The sequence below is a fragment of the Pomacea canaliculata genome, linkage group LG5 (assembly GCF_003073045.1).
Source record: "Pomacea canaliculata isolate SZHN2017 linkage group LG5, ASM307304v1, whole genome shotgun sequence".
Classification (NCBI taxonomy): domain Eukaryota; kingdom Metazoa; phylum Mollusca; class Gastropoda; order Architaenioglossa; family Ampullariidae; genus Pomacea; species Pomacea canaliculata.
Window position 1 is genome coordinate 3,170,378 of NC_037594.1, and position 18,507 is coordinate 3,188,884.

The 18,507-nt window shown below is 40.7% G+C and overlaps 1 protein-coding gene and 1 long non-coding RNA gene across 9 annotated transcripts in view; one reads left to right on the forward strand and one right to left on the reverse strand.

Annotated features, from left to right (window-relative positions):
- The window catches only part of LOC112564899, a 31,542-nt gene extending 24,713 nt beyond the window's left edge, over positions 1-6,829 (reverse strand). For all 8 annotated transcript variants that reach the window (XR_003099285.1, XR_003099281.1, XR_003099282.1 and 5 more), the window contains exons 1-3: positions 6,691-6,829; positions 4,753-5,122; positions 72-229 (exon numbers count right to left, since the gene is read on the reverse strand). This is a non-coding gene — a long non-coding RNA (uncharacterized LOC112564899). The remainder of the gene's footprint in view (positions 1-71; positions 230-4,752; positions 5,123-6,690) is intronic.
- Positions 6,012-7,097, forward strand: LOC112564898. The gene is made up of 2 exons (XM_025240006.1): positions 6,012-6,143; positions 6,706-7,097. Exons 1-2 carry the CDS (start codon positions 6,027-6,029, stop codon positions 7,078-7,080), a joined length of 492 nt encoding a protein of 163 aa, XP_025095791.1. The 5' UTR covers positions 6,012-6,026; the 3' UTR covers positions 7,081-7,097.
- Positions 7,098-18,507: the final 11,410 nt, after the last annotated feature.

Genomic DNA, 18,507 nt, shown 5'->3' on the forward strand with positions numbered 1-18,507 from the left:
TAATCATGACTTCCCTTTTAAGTAAAGCTGCACATTTTAAACAGAAGTAAGTTCAAAAGCGCAGGTCTTACGAATTTTCAATATGACAGTTATTCTCCTTGAAGCAGAACCTGCCTGTCTATTCATTAATTTCCATCAGTGATCAGCAGGTGTTTCACTGTCGGCGGCAAAGATACCCTGGGTGTCAGTTGGTTCAGTATATCAGCTTGGCGATTCAATCAACTCTCATCTGCGGAAGAAAAATCGAGATGTTGATGCTATGAAATTGTCAAACCATGCAAAAAAAAAAAAAAAAAAAAAAAAAAAAAAAAAAAAAAACCACCCACCCCTAGTCTACTCCCCCCACACACACACACAAAACCCCAACAAAACAAACCAAAACAAACAAAAACTATCGCATGTAGTCTCTAGCTTCCTTAGCCCTATAAGCTCTCTGCTTTCGCTGGCGCGTCCATTGTCTCCGTCCTTATTGAAATGGTTCACGGAAAGGTTCTCAGTCTTTGTCGGCTTATTCTTCGCTTTGCATTTCTACTTCCTGCATGGTTTGAAAATTGTTTAAATTATTTTTTTCCTCCTGAATATTAGGATTAATTTGCAGGTAAACCTGGGACGATGACGATGAAGACGACGACGACGACGATGATGAGGAAAAACAATACAACACTACTATACTCAAGCGAATAATTGCTGTGGAAGTTACGGGTTGACGACTATCGGACTCTGTCGTGACGAAGGAAGATTGTCATCGCTGCACACATATCACACAACGAGAAATAAGATAACATGGCCGAGGGTGTAACGTGCAACATCTTCAAGGAAGGCTCCACAGCTCGAGGGAAAGTTTCTGCTGTCTCCAGTGAGGATGGTGCCAGACGTCACTGTGCTCGCGCAGGAGAGGAAGTTGTCGGGTGTGAAGCACCCTTGTTTTTAGGGCTTTGAGGAAGCACGCGCTCTTCTACGTAAAACAACAAATGGAAAACGAACGATTTATTTATTTATTAGGACTGTCAATAGGCTGTCACGACCTTTCACTCTACGTCACCCTGCAGTCCGCTAATTACTGATGACTATGGAGGAAGGACCTTTAAGGTAAGCGGCCACACCTCGGGTACATCTGGAAAAGCTTATGACAGGATTCAATAATCACTAGGAAGTGCTAGCAAGCGTGGCTGGATTGTCTAAATTAATTTCTTCCACGCACTCTTTTGTGATTTTGTAAACTTTCGATCTGCCACTTCATTTGAATTTTCTTGATAATGTATGACGTCAGGGTAGAGAAACGGTTAAGCCATTATACTCTTGAACCTGCTGTACACAGGATGTCCCTTTCATAACTTATTGAGGTTGACACCTCATTCTTCACTTGTGTATTTATTTCTCTCATCCCTTCTCTCTCTCTCTCACGCACACACACGCACGCAGTACAGAACCTCATCCACTATTTATATATCAGTTTTAACGTTCTATATTTTCTTCTATTTATTTTAAACCTGTTTATTTGGCTTGTTTGTACATATAAACGAACAACTGTGTCAGAAACGAGGAACAAATTCCTCAAGTCGATCTCGACTATAAATTATTGGTGACGAGCGTTTAACCTTTGACCTGCCGCCACACCCGACACAAAAAGAAGAGAGAGAGAGCGACTAGATGTTTCCGGGTCAAGGTTACAGTTTGTACACGATATTCTCGGCCATCTGACCCACATTTCTCTGACATGCGCATTGCGTGCCTGTGTGTGAGGTCACACTAGTGTTTTCACGGCTGATGACTCGCTAGCCAAGTCATCTACAGGAACTGCACTCACTGACCTTTGTTACTTTCGCTGGCGAGATGTCACCGCCAGGATTCCTCCCTTTGTGTAGGAGGGGAAAATCAAGAGTGAACACATCCATGAAAGGCTCACTAAAAGAATAAACATTAACGAGACTCATAAATTCGCTTTGGTTGCTGACAAACAAAACACGGTCAACAATGTTTGGAGACTTCAGAATAACTTTGTGACTTCCCGAAGTTATACCAGTTGTGGAATTGTTGAATCTTCGGTGGACAATCGGGGTAGGTAAGGCCGTGAGTAAGAAGAGATGGTCCTCGCCCTCACAAAAGCTTGAACACATCAACACCCACCGCCCGTACAGTCACGTGACAAACATTTACCTTTTATCATTTCGATCAACACTACAGCCAAACCAAATATACTTCGTTCAGGAAAGCGGACAATGAACAGTAGAATCAATTCTAATGGGAATAATTCCCTTTTTACATTTAATTTAATATTTTTTTAAATTTTCGTTTTATCTCCACCTACTTTTTATAGCTAAAATCTTTACTTCACAAGACCTACATTAGAATCAATGTCCAAATAATCTGTTAGAAACACCAGTCACTTTATAAATAAATACTAAATAAAACAAGCTTGGGTTATATTTATTGTCAGGAAAGAAGATAAGAACATGGCTAAGCTGGGTTATACGGGTGGAAGGCACATCTATTGTGGAGCTTTCCTGATGTGATGTGACAAGCCATGTTCGCCGGAAGTCCTTCCCTTTTAAATTGACGACGAAATATTAAAGCTCCTAAACGAAATTCAAAGAGACATATTTGAAAGACTTTAACCTTCTTTATTTCCATTTCTTTATATATATATATATCTAAGGCTATGCCTGCAGGTTATATTGTTGTAATCGGGTATCCAACACCTGTGTGAGGTACTGTAACAGATGTCATATCTTAACATCCATTCAGAGACATCCCGTGGCTGACTTTTACAACTTCCTACTGACCTGATGTAAAGACACGTGGGTAGGTTTGGTCCTAGTTCGACAAAATAAATAAATCAGCTATTTACACAAATTTCCCTATATTTAGTCACGTGTATTAAACCAGTTTGCTTCTTGTCCTTTTCCTTACCAGACAATTAAAACAAATACCTGATTTTAGAGGTGTAAACTCCAAAGCGATGTGTCTAAAAATAAAGTGGAACTTCGGGAGACTTTCTTCCTCCAAAGTAAAAAGATAAAATTAAAATGTTCGCAAAACTAAGTAATGATTACATTTTTATTATTAGAATCCACCCGTTCTAAATGTGAACGAGAAATTTTGTAAAGTACTTCAAGATTTCACCAGAAACAAATATAAAATTAAAAAAGGACAGTAATTCCTAGTTCCTAATTCAAATACCTGCTTGTCTTAGCAACCAGGACTTACAAGGCTTTTTAAAGCTATTCAAGTGACATCACGGTCCAGTGACTACCTCCCTGTGGTTGTGGGACATGAGAAGGTTGTAAGAAAGCGTTGTAACCTTTGTGAGACGAACTTCAATCAAAGTTTTAAGAAAATGGTTTAGAGTTCAGAAAACAGGGCGAAGCTAGCGGGACGAAAATTAAATACCTGCTGACAGGTGAACCCAGCATTTCTGCCGACTAATTGCGGGGAAGCCCCCACAAACAGCCACCCTTGACCCCGAGGGTTGTCATGTAGACATGTAGACTTGTAGACAGGATAAAGTGCATGCAAGGGATTGAACTTGAAAACTGATCAAAAGTAACCAAGTCTAAAATGTAACAGAAAAAGGATGAAGTAGGAGAGAAGAAAAGAACGACAGCAAAATAAAAAATGAGAAAGATGTAGTAGTAAACAAAAAAAAAACAAAAAAAAGGGAGGGGGTGGTAGGAGTAAGATGGAATGTGAACTCGATGGATTTTGAGCATCCTTCTCGAAAGAGAGAATTACAGAAATGAATAAATAAAGTCGATGACACACCCTTACTGCGTATCGTATACTCGCGATAGACAGACAGACAAACAGACAGACACGATAACAAAGAAAGATAGATAGAGTGAATGTGATAAGGAACTGTTGGACCCACCCGCACTACTCTCCCCACTTCCGCCACGCACTGATGGCAAGGTGTGAATGGGAACTTCACTTTAAACTTCCTTCACCTGAGCTCCAATCAAGATCTCTTTATCGAAAACCACTCTAACCTTAGGTTTCATTCCTCATTCATCCCATCACATTCTAGGGGTTTCTCAAAATTCCACTCGCTGATTCTGATTTTCCAAAGTCCTGCAAATGTTATCGAAAGTTGGGTGTCACGACAGGTGAGAGCCAGGTATATAAAGGTACATGTTATCAGACATACACAGGCAATACAAGTTAACAGCTTCCTAAGGTTCTCATAAAATCCGTTGTTGACAAGCTCCAGCTACCCTACCTCACTAAGAAAGCTACTTACTAACTGATCGAACAACAGCACCATGAAGCTATCAGGTAATAAGACTCAAGGGATTTATTAATTAATTATTTTGTTCTGATTATTAAATTTAAAACGTGCGATGAATTTGATATTTGTAATACCGCCGTTGTAATAAGAGAATGTCAAGGCCAGGAGAATGGTGTCCCTGTACATCCTGAGTCTGTCACAACATTTCTCTGTAGTTGAGACGAAATTTGACAGATGAAGGGTACATTTTCTACCCGTACGCATAGATGATTAAAAGACAATGTGAAGGGAAGAAATGAGACACAAAAGTACACATCATCATTCAAGTTCAAATAAGAGATGAAGTGTGAGAAGTGTCCATATTCGCTGACAAAGAAAACAAAACTTCTAATTTTTACAGCCATAAAAATTTAATTTGTTAGTAGATTGGTCTTAGCTTGTTTGTAAACAAATAAATATGTAACTGTGTGAGGATGTTTGAAACATTGCCAAGCTTTGATGTACTGGGACTGTGGCAGGTGAATTACCTCCAGGATGTCTGTCCACAGAGTCGCTGGCTGTGTTGCTGATGTTGTGGTTCGGCGTCCGAGACTCGATGAGTAGAACTGTTGGTGTGAAAGGGGTGGATGATGAAATACAAGCCCCACACACCCGGATGCGACGATTCACAACACAGTCAACCTACTGGACGCTGACAGGCTCTGGATGCAAGCCGCTGGTTGACAAACTGACAAACACCCTTCAACAGTTTTACTCCCCCATCAAGGTGGGTTGTGGGGGGCCTCGTAGGTCTCTGTGTTTGTGTCTTTCTGACCGTCTCCCTGATGCCAGCATTCTTCTACTTCACGTTTCTTCGCAATCCATCGTCTTTACTCTCCTCCAGTCTCTTCCATTTCTCTGTTGAATCATTTCAGTCAGGACATGATAGATATGAAGAAAATCACATCATATTATCAAGCTATTGAAATACGCAAACAAACCTGAAATATCGAGATTTATGAACTCTATGCCTGTGTTGTTGCGTGCGTGTACATGTATTATATGTGTGACAAACACGCAAACTACAAATTATTATTTTTTATTAATCAAGCACGATAAGGCACAGTCTTGAACTGTGTCCCTCAGTGAAGTTGCCACTTAAGTCTCGATGGTTGCGAAGGAGCAAACAGCCATGTTAGTCCCCTCTACCCCTCCTGTTTACTCACGTGACCACCTCGTACACGCGGTTGTCGAAGTTTCGATCTGTGGCTATAATTAGTTGCGAGTAATGAACTGTACGCCACGCGAGACTTTGTGAGGAACCCCACAAAGGAAACCCAGGTGCTGACCTCATTTCCCAAGAAATCGGAAGTGACGCACGTCGTGCATGACTGCAGTTGTTTGTGTGTGTTTGAGTGTGTGTGTGTGTGTGTTGGGTGTGTGGGGGGTGTGGGTGAGGGAGGGCAGGCCTCTTTGCTACATCCCCCCTTGTTGTTCTTTGACAGCGAAATCTTCAGGGTTAATTTTCATTACACCAACACGGGGTTTGAACAGCGAGGTCGAAGGTCAAGCTGAGTTTGGGCGGGGGGAAGGGAGGAACACCTGTGTCGCTATGCAGGGTACCCACCGCTCGCTTCTTGTTGTGGTCTGCCTGAATGGAGTAGCCGCGCCGAAGGCTTTAGTTCCGGGAGAGCAAGACTTCACTACAGGGTGGACTGGTGTGTGAGGTCAGATTACAAGACATGACCGACTTTCATTGAGTGAGACGAGCTTTGAGGCAAAGTTTACATTAGAATGTTGCTTAGCAAACAGGAAGCTTATTATGTTTAGAAGGGAAAGGTTTCTAAAGAGGTTATTAACTGGATGGGAGATAAAATTAATAATATTTTTGGTCTTTTTTCAGGACCTCTACAACATACCCATCACATCGAACAAGCGGGTGAGTATCTATACATGTGTATTCGCACGCATTCAGGGATAGACATGCATATACGTACATTGCATATAAATATGCACATACATAAACATACACACATGCACATGCATTATAGTAGCAGGATACGTATGCACACATACATGCACATACACTAGTGCACGCTTTTTACACTTAAAAGCATGAGTACATACTTGGATAGAGCATGCACAACATAAACATCCCCGCATACATATCTACACATATTACTTCATCTGTAAGCTTGGTTGCCATGCATTCATGGAGGACAGGGAAAATATGAAGCTGTCTCCACACCACGATAGATAACATTATCAACATCAACACTCGTGCATTGTGAACATCGCTTACCAGCGCATCAACACTAGCTCTCCATCAACATCAGTTACCAACAACAACTAGCTCACTATAAACATCAATTACCAACAACATCAACAGTAGTTACTATGAGCATCAGTTACCAACAACACTAGCTTACCATAAACACGTGACCAACAATGAACACCATCTCTGGTTCCCCATGATCACCACTTACCTTCTGTTTCTCAAGATCCAACTGTGCAACAAGGAGCTGTTCCAGGAGCCATCTTGCACCCCCGGGCTCGGCTGTTTGAAGGACCTCGGCGGGAGGGTCACCAACTACCGGTTTTACCTCCTCCGTCTGCGCACCAGCGGCAAGGGTTCGAAACTCAGCAAGTCCCTGCTGACCACCAGCATCAACGCCCTGCAAGATGTCCTGGTGTACCTGCAGAGGGACTGCAAGGCTCGGTCTGCAGGCAGTCCATGTGTCTGGCCGGATCCTGCTCCAAGCTGCCTTCCCAGCGGACAGAACCTCGCCTTCGATAACGGTGACGTAGCTGACGAAACGGCCGTGACCCTGGCACGCGGGCTGCTGGAGGTCGTAGGGCAGACGAAATACGCTTAGGCGGAGAGTGCGAGGCACACGAAGTATAAAGACTTTGGTGAAACTCGGGGCAAGAGTTCATACAAACACGGAAATAATTCTCTGGCAAGTTGTGTCTGACGGAAACATTCATTGATTGTCCCTCCTTATGACAGTGCATTGTCTCCCCTCAATCTTCAGATCGACACCTTGGCTTATTTATTTCAAATAACCGTTTGTAAACTTGCAAAGAATACATAATGAACTATACTTTGCTGCGTGTAGCAAACAGTTAATGTATGTAAATGTCTACTTAGCTCTGGTGGCAAAGAGAGAGGCTACATTGTAAAACTGTGTGTGTGCGTGCCAGTGCGCATGTCTTTACAAATAATTTGTGTGTTGTGTACAACTTGCAAAGGATTTTTGGTCAAAACATTGTATGTGCTATGCACAGAGTACATTAGAAACTACAGAACATGTGTCTTTTAGATAGCCATAACTTTATTAAATTAGTTTGTTTAATCTGTTTTTAATCAGACGATTGAAGTTGAATGCTTTGACAGTAGTGATATTCATTGAAATAAGTATGAAGTTTGATTGAGTACATTATTTATTGATTGATTAATTGATTCGCCGACTAATTAATTGATTTGATTAAAAGTAAGAATTAATTCGGTTCTTTGTTCCTTTTAATTTGTACTTTTTTTTTACGTTTGTTTGCTGATCTCATCACTTAGTCGTGGGAGGAATATATTGCAGTGCAGCACACACACACACAAGCACACACACACTCTCTAACACACAAGCACACACACACGCTAATGAACAGTCACGGACAGACAGAGACAGTGAGACAGAGACAATGAGAGAGAGAGAGAGAGACAGTGAGACACACACACACACACACACACACACAGAATTATTTCAAAAATCCTTGAACACTTCCTCGACCACAGAGGGCGCGCGAGTGTGAATGAGGAAAGCAGTTGACATAAGTTTCGAATCGCCTGCAAAGCTTGTAACAAACACTCAGACACTGCAATCCAAGATGCACAATAAAAACAATGTGTAGAGATCATAAACGAAAATAGAAATACAAAACAAACAACATTCTTCATCATTGAGACACGAGATGATGGGGACGGACGGACGGACGGACGGAAGGCCCGGGAGAAGTAAAGGATCCTGTCTGTCCGTATTTCTGTGTGTACCTGAAAGAGACCGGAAAAATATAATTGTCGGGTGACCTGGGTCGCAAATATCGTCTCTATTTCATCACAGGATATTTCATTGGCCTTCATCCAACCTTGGTCAGTCCACAACAGCAAACAAGGATTCAAAATACTTCAAAGCAGCGAGAACCTCGCCAGGGTTAGGGTCAAACAGAAAGGTCATAAAAACTACTCATATGTCAGTCTCCTTCTTATTTACTTGACCTTTTAATGACAACAACAATGATTGCACGCAGTTTCACTCATCCCGCAAAATCGTGAAGATATATAAGCAACAACAAATAAGACTAATTAAAGAGAAGTTTTTTTTGTATTTTTTGTTTGGAATATATTTTGAAATTACAAGGTAGGAAGGGTGGTACATCTTTGGTTCACGGGTTCATATCCCAGGGCTGGGGACCCCAATGCCAGGTTAGGCGTAGCTGACTTCAGCAATGACTCCGCCCTAGAAACATGGGTACCCTGCTAAGATTTCCGAAAAATTGAGTGGTACACACCTGAGGGCATAGCGACATGATTGTGTGGGGAACAGGAGCACACAGGTGAGTAGGTTACCTGTCCCCTTGTTTGGTTTGATGTATAAATGTATGCTCCTGTATGTGTGTAGTGTGTTGTGCGTATTGTAGTGTGTATGCGTGCGTGTGTATGTCTGTGTATGTGTGATATCTGTATGTGTGTGTGTGTGCATGTCTGTGTGTGTGTTCAAAGACTATCTAATAAGAACCTGCATTGTCTTTGCCAGCATGGACATTTGCTCTCCCACACTTCTACCACCCCGGGGTAGCCACTTACACCACTGGTTTGCCCAGTCCTGGTCAGTACGGGAATGCCCTGTCCCGCCGTCCACCCTGCACCTTGTCATGGGGAGTGTGAAGGCGGGTGCGGTTTCCCGCTAGCGTCAAGGTAGGTAAAGGTAAACTAGATGAGAGTAGATAAATAAGGTATCTGTCCCATGTGCCGCTATAAATAGATTGCCGTCAATGTTGGCTTACTACTTGGTTTATTGTCTTCCGCCTTGGATGACAGGCTTCAAGGAGAGCCGTGAGTTATAGAAAGGCCAAAGGTCAAAGTATACCCCATGATTTGCCCCCGTAATGAGTTTTCCGCTGACAGCTCATGTGTCTCAGAGTTGCAGTATATCTGCTCGACAAAACGGTTAAATCTTTCGCCTACGTGTTGGCAAATGCCCGCGATTGAAATTTCGACCGGTATTTTTAAAAATATTTATATCTATTAACCTACATTGAAGACAACCTTCTGTCAGCAGCATTATAACAAAAAGGAAAAAAAAAGAAGAAAAAAAGAGAAAAAAGAGTAACACTCAATGGCTTACTTCCTGCGATTTCTTGTAGGAGATTTATTGTAGGAGAGTTAGTCGCCCTTTCCTCTAAAAGGGGATGATTCATTGACATCCTCATCATCGTCGTCGTAATCCTCCTCCTCCTCCTCATCATCATCATCATCATCGTCGTCGTCGTCGTCATCATCATCATCATCATCATCATCATGTTCTGTGTAACAGTCGTATGACTTTGTAACAATAATCACCGGTAATACTCGACTCTGGCAGGGCAGAGAATACAAATGGTGAATGGCATTTAGACTGGTCTTTATTCGTTTAGATACTGAGTTGGTACTTTTTCTAGCTGGTCAAATGGTAGATGTTTTTTTACGCAGGAGGAATTCAGCATCAATCCTAGAATTGCTGAAATAGGTATTACAAAAAGCCACTAATATGATTCGCACAGAATTGGAGTTTTCTGCCACAAATACCTTCTGGACCTGGAGCCTTATTTAATTTTACTGGCTCTGCCACTTGCTTTTGATATTTTGCTATCCTCTGGACGGGATGAAGAGAACTAAGCACTTATTTAATCTTGGCGGAAAGGTCACGTGTCTAAAAATCGAATAAAGAAACAATAAAAAAACTCTAGGCAGAGGAGTTATATCTACTCCTTTGCTTCCAATCCCTTATACCAATCTTCACCAGCGGCCATTTTGTCTTGAGTCCCTGCCACACTGCACACATCTTGTCTGTACCAATCTGGAGCTTCATCCTTATATTGCACCTTGGCCTGTTGAGCAGCATGTGGACTTCTGTATTTACCAGCTTTTTGTCATGAGCAGCCACGAAGGATGCAGGTCCCATCCAACTCTGACATACCCAGCGGGAACCCCGCCGTCACATCCCTCCTATCGCTAGCAGGAACAGTTGCAGCAACTTGTTTCCCTTCTAATTTTACCCAATATCGTTTTACTCCAGGAAGTATTGAGAAAATCCTAGGTCAAGTAAATAATCATATTTCACCAGTGCACATAGGATCAAACATATCAAAGTGATCACATACAGACTTACAAACGACTGTTTGCTGTCCAGAATCACCCGGATTGTGAGAAACACAAACACAAAACGTAGGAAAGGAACCGTTTGTATCTAAACTGAACATCATTAAAGACTGTTACTAAGTAGAGTTTTAGTTCGATTCTAGTCACCTGCCTTAATATCAGGTTTAAACTTGGCTTGTTCAAAATGTTGCTAAACCGGAACATTGAAGCTGTTTATTAAAATATAATTGGGAAACTATTTTCAAATCAATGTGTTTCACTAATTTTAATGATACTAATTCCCATAAATCTAAAAGAATAACTCGGGGCATACACGGGATGTAGTATTGCGACTGAAGTTCTTACCTGGGTTTGGGGAAGAGACAGACCACCTGTTCTCCTCACGTTACAAAGATGCTCGCTGATTGGTCAATATCTCATTATCATACTCTCAACACTCCCATTGGCTGCGACCTAAGGTGATCAGAAATTAAAATGTTGGTCAACCCCCATGTTCTTTTCTAAAACCAAAATTTGCTTCTCATTTTTATAACAAATGACAGTGGTTTGTTTTGCTGTTGTTGTTGTTGTTGCTGCTGCTGCTGTTGTTGTTAAGTAGTCGACAATTATTTTTATCTAAACTTTTGTTTGAATTTGACATTTGATTGAAGTCTGAAAACCCCAAACAAGAGAAACTATGAAACACTTATAAGCTAATAGTCTTTAATTTTCCCAGTTCTTTGAATACTGTTTACTATTTACTCTGTCAATATGATTAATTCGGCGACCTTGGGTGAAGAGTAAACATCTGGGTGTAACATTCCCCAGCAGAACTGACTGGACGACTTTTGTAATTCCGATGATTGGTTCTTGCACAACTTCCGCTATAGTCTGCGAAATAATTGCAATTTAGAAAAAAGTGATTTCATCATTTAATAGTAAGAGTAAGTAATAGTAATAATAATTAATAGTAATAATAGTAAGTACCTACCCCATAAAACTTTTTTTTTCCTAGTTTCTTTGTGTTCTAGATAACGTCGGGTGGAATTCTGCTACTGCAAGGAAGCTAGTTCTCAACATTCAAAATTATGAAATAATTCAGAAATGACCTCAACTCCACATCACAAACTCAGAAGAGTTGCTGTCAAATCTCTCATTCAGTTCGTGCATGCGCGAGCGCGCGTGTGTGTATGTGTGTTTGAGTATGCACACCCGCATGTTCGATTAGTTACTGTTAAAATCCCATTTTTGTTTTGTTTTTTTTTAAATTCTCTGTAGAAAATTCCCATTATCTCTCTTTTGTCAGCAAACTCAACCTTCAATCAGAGAAGTTGACCCCATGGCCTCTATGACAGCCGCAAAACATTTTTTTCTGAAGAGCAAACCGCGTCAAAGTTATTTTAGAAAACAAAGCACCCGAGAAAATATCTCCTTCTTGAGGTGTTCTTTTCGGAAGTAATTCTGTTCCCTCTTTTTCTTTCCTTACAAACTCACTGATGCGCCTCCATTTCATTTCTTTCTTATTTTATCTCTTACTTTCTTCTGAATATTTCGCTGAGTTGCATCAGTCTTGAAGGAACTTTTCAACATAATGTCATCAACTGCTCGAGAGAAAATCTTTGTAAAGAAAGATTTAATTAAAATAAATGTTTTTTAAATTATTTTAAGTCGGTGTCGTCTGAAAACAAGATCTTGAAAGACTAACACTGTATGAAACCGGATAAATAAAACATCTGCCCGTCGTTCAGTTTTTGTCAACATCGGGTTCATGAAGTAAACAATGCAAAATATTCGGGGAAGGAAGAAAGATTAAGGAGATGAAAGCACACAAAGGGAAGGTTTAATGAGGTGCATCTCTCTCCCACTTTGACGAGGAAAACATTATGTTTTCGGGTACCAAAGGTTTCACAAAAAAGAAACCTGATGAGATAAATGGTGATTTTTCTGTCATCGAGTGGCACTTCCAAGGTCTCGAGTAGCTGCGGGGCAGTTGGCTGGCTGTTAATTGTAATTAATATTGCTATCTAGGCGTCACACTCTCTTAGTCTCGCTAAAAACAAATCTTTTCCGTCATTTGATTGTGATTGCTACCTTCACTAGTACTTCCCACATTGCACCACCCACACACAGAACCACATCAACCGACATCGCTGCTTGAGGATGAGTGTTGCAATACACAGCAACGTGCACGTGGCCCTTAAAATATATCAGTGCGTGCGTCCCGATAGGTGCACTGGTGTTCATGCAAGCACACACGCACCAACAGACCACACACACGAACACACAGGCAGAGACACACACACAAAGAAGAAGACACGAACAGAACACGCACACGCACACACGTGCACACAGAACGCAGGCATAAACACATTCCCATGCTTACACACAAACACTCCTACAAACATCAATGCAAAATTTTGTGTTTACTTTTTTCTCATTTTCATTCTGATTTTTTTTAAAATCCTTATTCTCCAGAGGGGGGAGAGGGTCCTGGTCCTCATTCTCACGTGCACACGCCAAGCGCTCAGTCATGTCTCAAAGTCTAACCCCACTACCCACTGACTCCCAGCAATTAACCCCGGTGACAAATTTAATCGTCAAATTAAAACATCCCAAACGTAGCGAAGGTCATTATTTGCGTGGGAATACCACAGGACAATCAGCGGGGTATGGTTGCCTCGTGACCTTTCACCTCGGCATTGCGCCAACCCTGGCAAGCCAGAAGTTTTTCCGGGGGTCGGCTCGGCGCCCTTTAGGGTGCAAAACGTATTGTTCATTATTTACAGCACCGAAAGAAAACATATTTATACGGAAGCACACCAGAGGGAAATGGACCATAGAAAGTCCATAATGTGCTTAGTAAAGTATTTCTGATGGCGCAATATGTCCGATTGTGTGACTAGGTAGGTGATTACACAGGTTTCGATGTTGCCTTATCGGCGACGATACACTTCGATCATCTTCAAAGATTAATCATCAAACTGTAGAATTCTATTCGGTTACCTGGGGATGACTTCGGGGTTGTCGAGATAGAGCAAGTGATTCCAATAACTAGCTTTACACATTTGTTGTGGTTTTTTTTTTCTCTCTCTAAACATTTCAATCTTCAGTCGTAATGCAAAAATTTTCCCTGCTAAGTTTGGGGAAGAAAATAACAAACTCGAGGAAGCGAAGGTTAGGTAGCCAACTCAAGATTTTCCCGTATACAATTTATTTGATGTTTTGATGCTCATCTGTAGTCACTGATTTGTTCAGTTTCCCCACCCCCATCAGAGTATAAATTAAAAGGCAATGGCCCTACCGGTCAGTATGGTAACCTCAGGAAAGCTAGCACAAGCCAACACCTTGATACTACTGTAGACATCAGTGAACCACTTGCCCGCTGAACCTTACAAAGACTGACATGGCTCGACTGAATTCTTCTGGTAAACATTCTTGCTTTTCTCCTATGTTCACTGCAGCCACTTCTCTCCATGTCTGGAGTTGTAAGTCGTGGCAAATAGCAAATGTAATCTAGACAAACTTCAGTGAACAGAATAACAAGATATGTTACATTAATTTGTTTTGTGAGTTTGTTCTTAGTTGATCAAAAGCTGTTCTATCTTCTATTTACCTGTCAAAGTTTTGCATTGGATGGGTATCTTGTTATGGGATGGAACCGCTTTTCTGAACTGTTTTATTTGTTCCAAACGACTACAAAATCTTAATTACTCACATACAGCTAATATATACAGTGGTAAACTCATTAAAGAATAAAAAGGTTATTGTATTCGAGTATTACTCAGTGCTACTGAGACATCACTATAGGTGGGTCATCTGACCAGTTTATTATTGAAGACAAAGGACCTATGGCATCAAATACACAGGCAGTTGCTTAAAGTATACAAGTAGTTTATTCTTTCGTTCGCCACACAGGAACCGTCAAGTTCAAACATGGTTACAATTCAATTTTATTTGAGTTTTCTCTTGTCCACCCCACATTCCCGCCTTCGTACAAATGTTAACAAACACCAAGAAAACAGAACCCATTATTTCTGTAACAAAGAAGTGACAGTAGTAGAACTAGCCACCAGGCTTCATTTGACTTTATTTGCCTTCAGTGTTAACATTTGCCATTATTTGTTGTGTGGCAGTGATGTGGTTTCTACCGGCGGTCATGTTGTGGATGTGCATGGACGTGGAGGTCAAGGCAAACAACCAGGTGGCAACAGCAAAGGTCTGCCGCCTGAATGGTTCGGACGATAGGTGCAACAGCTTGTGGACTCCCTTCAACAACTCACTGTGGAATCTTTATAATGAAGTAAAAGTGAGTCTTGGCTTTGCAATGTATTCCACACTCTTACTTCTAGCATTCGATGACTATGCTGTTATCTACCTCAGGAGACAGCGATTACCTTTAGTAAGTATTAGAAACAAATGAACTGGAGCGAAACAATAAATCTCATTTATTACTGGTTACAATTCGTAACTTTATTTATTAAAATTTATAAATCTTATTAAAAAAAATAATTTTAACTTTACACATAAAAACAATGTAAATGTGATGCTTACTTCTTTTATGTTACAGGGTTCAAGATCCTATCCCCTAAATGAGTCTGACATAGTGAGTACTACTTACCTTTATTAACTGCAACCTACTCTTACTTCCACATTTGTCTGTTTTTTTATCCCCGAGTCCTGTCCATCTGTTTGTTTTTCTGCTTGTGTTTTTACCAATCCATTCGTCTATCCGTGTGTTTGCTTCATCTTTCCGTTTGGCTATTGCTCTGCGTGTTGTCTCTGATTTTCTTTTAATATTAATTATTGTGGATTTAAAGCATCTCTACCTCTATACCTTGTCTGTTATTGCAGAAATTTCGTTTAGGCTTTGTAAGGTCTACAATATAACAACTTCATACTCTAGTCCTACTGTGCATATTATTCCTAAAGTAAAATCTTTCAAGTGTTTAGGATACTTTTAATTTTCAAAAATACTCACTTACTAGAGAGATCAACAAGTGTCAATGATTATGAGAGCAGGTTTGTTCGTGAGCGTAATTATGTGCTATATAAAGTAGTAGTAGTAGCAGCAGCAGCAGCAGCAGCAGCAATAGTAGTATACAATTCTGTCAGTTCTGTTTCCAAAGGATATTTCTGTTTTCTGTTCTTAGTGGAAAAACTGTAAGAAGGACTTGCGTGGCAAGAGGAACAAAATGCAGCAGTACGACCATCAGGGCAAGTTCATGGCAGCACTCGTCATCGTCCGCGCTAATTACAGTCACTGGTTCATCAACCTCACTAACTCAACTTACTGGACGCTCACCGATCTGATCAACAGCTCCATCTGGACACCAGATAGCTGTACAGCGACGATTAAGGCGAATGTGACGGACTCTTGCAAAACAAGTCTGCAAGCAGCAAACAACACAGACCATAAGAAGGAGGTCCTGGAGACTATGGTAGAGATGGCTATAGGGACTACAACTGGACGCAACAGGTGTCAATCCCGGAGACGGAACAGATGTCAAACAACGCAAAGACCAAGAAATCAGAAGCGAAAAAGTCATAAGAAAAATAAAAAAACCGGGGTAAAAAACTAACATCTACTGCGAAGAAAAGCAAAGATGTGTGAGTGAGACAAGGAGCTACAGGTGTCAGCCGAATGTCTTAAGTCATGATGTAATCAGACGCCATCTTGGTACTCAATGAGCTCCTGGAACTAGTGACCTCTCTAAACTCAGTCCTGACGATCTGAAAGTCAAGTCTGAGCGTTTGTCGATGACCAACAGCTGGACTGACAGCTGTAACGATAACTTTCTTCTCCACAACTGTCTAGGTTCTAGGGCAAGGAACTAATACCATCAGAAACGGAATAATTTCTCCACACACTTAAATAACATAAAATTTATTTTTTACATGACATCCTGATTGAGTTTTGCCCAGACCTGTTGCCTGAAGTCTCTGAAAAGAGTTATCAGCATAGTGATTTCATCGTGAGATACCAAGATGGCCTCGTGTGTGATGTCGGCTCCTGTGCCTCCTGTGTTCTTTGTCAAAACTTATTATGAACTGAGCCCCCGTCTTAAGGTTGTTTTGCTTATAACACTGTTATTTATATCCTCCAAGTCAGATTACAATCAGACTGTAATCCTTCAAATGAGCTGCGCATGATCTGACATCATGTCGTATCATGGGAGCTTTTCTTTCTCCTTTGATAGCTGATGCTTGGACGCCTCCAGAAGAAAGAAGCCGTTCTTAGACACATTTATGTAGCTGAGATACACAAAGTGCCTTTTTCATGAAAGTAATTTCTGTGATGTAACATGCAAATTGCTACTCTTAACCTTTTCGAAAGCTTTATCTGCAAAATTGATTATAGATGAATCACTCACCTTTCCTTTCTTTTCTTACTTTTGTGTAATCTGCAATCATATCTACTTTTATTTACTGTTCAATGAAAGTCACGTTTATTTTGTATTATTATTTTGAGACAATGATTATAATGAATAATGAATTTTGCCAACAATAATGCTCATGTTTTTACGATGTCATTAGTTGATTGTTGTTATAATAAGATGTTTTGGTGACCCTTGTCCTCTTGCTCACCCTCTTTACTGATGTACTCACTGCAGCAGCTGGCAGATGGGAAGCTGTTTTCGAAAAACGAGCTCATTAAAGTCCCCCGAAGGGTTTGCCAAATTAATAACCCAGTGAGTCACTGGAAGGTAAGGGAAAGTCGATGAAGTGAAAGACTTTCGGTGAGGGTGGGTCGGGAAGAAGGAACAAGTGTCATCTGGAACTACCGCTGTCTTTCATTGTAGCCAGCCTCTGTTTATTGAGGTGACAAACTACGTCTGTATGGCGTCACATAAGTAATGTATGTGCTATGCACAGCAATGTTTTCATCGACTGTAACATTCTCTGTGGTGTGTAAACACTTGGTTGTGTTGAGCTTTAATAAAGCCAGCACTACGCTCATTATAATGATCTGTACATACTGATTGCAATAAACTCATCATGAAAAGTCAATGCATAAAATGCTAAAGGGTTTGTTATTGATTGTACATTGTTTGTTTAGACAATCGTATTGTTGATATGTAAAGATGATGCATCAGTTCTTACCTTAACATGATTCCTGCAGTCAAACAAAACATCGAAAGGTCTCTTTAATTAATGCTGACAGTGACAATCATGATGATGATGATGATAATAATGATAATAAGAAGAATAAAACACTGCAATAGCAATTTAATGTGTACACATAAAAGCACCCTTGCATCCATCTGCATGCACTACTACACGAAGACACACACACACAAACACACACATACACATACACATACACATACACATACACATACACATACACATACACATACACATACACATACACATACACATACACATACACATACACATACACATACACATACACATACACATACACATACACATATAAAGACTCACACTCACACATATGCACATGTAAACACTCATCATAGACAGCACAATGTCAGACGATAAATACAGGCAAAAGACACAGAAATATGTAATTAGTGTCGATCATACAAGTCATAGAAAGGTCAAAGCTATGGCAAAAGAGAAAGATTTCAGAGCAGAGAATGTGTGGAGGCAGTGTGTCACACGGGTGATGGCAGAGGATACAACGAAGTCGACCAAGGGTATAAAGTATACCAAGTAGCGTGGACCAAGTGTACCAAGTGTACCAAGGAGGCTAGACCAATTCAATTCAAGGAATGCTACTCCTGGGGGATCGGAAAGTGATCGGAGAGAACGAGACGGTGTGCAACTGTCAAGGGAGATGGGCAAGTGAGAGAAGCAAGTGACAGCTGTAAAGGTTTTGTTTAAAAAATGTATCATTTTATTTGATATGAGTATTTTTCAGTGAATAACATTGTAGTAACATTTGGCT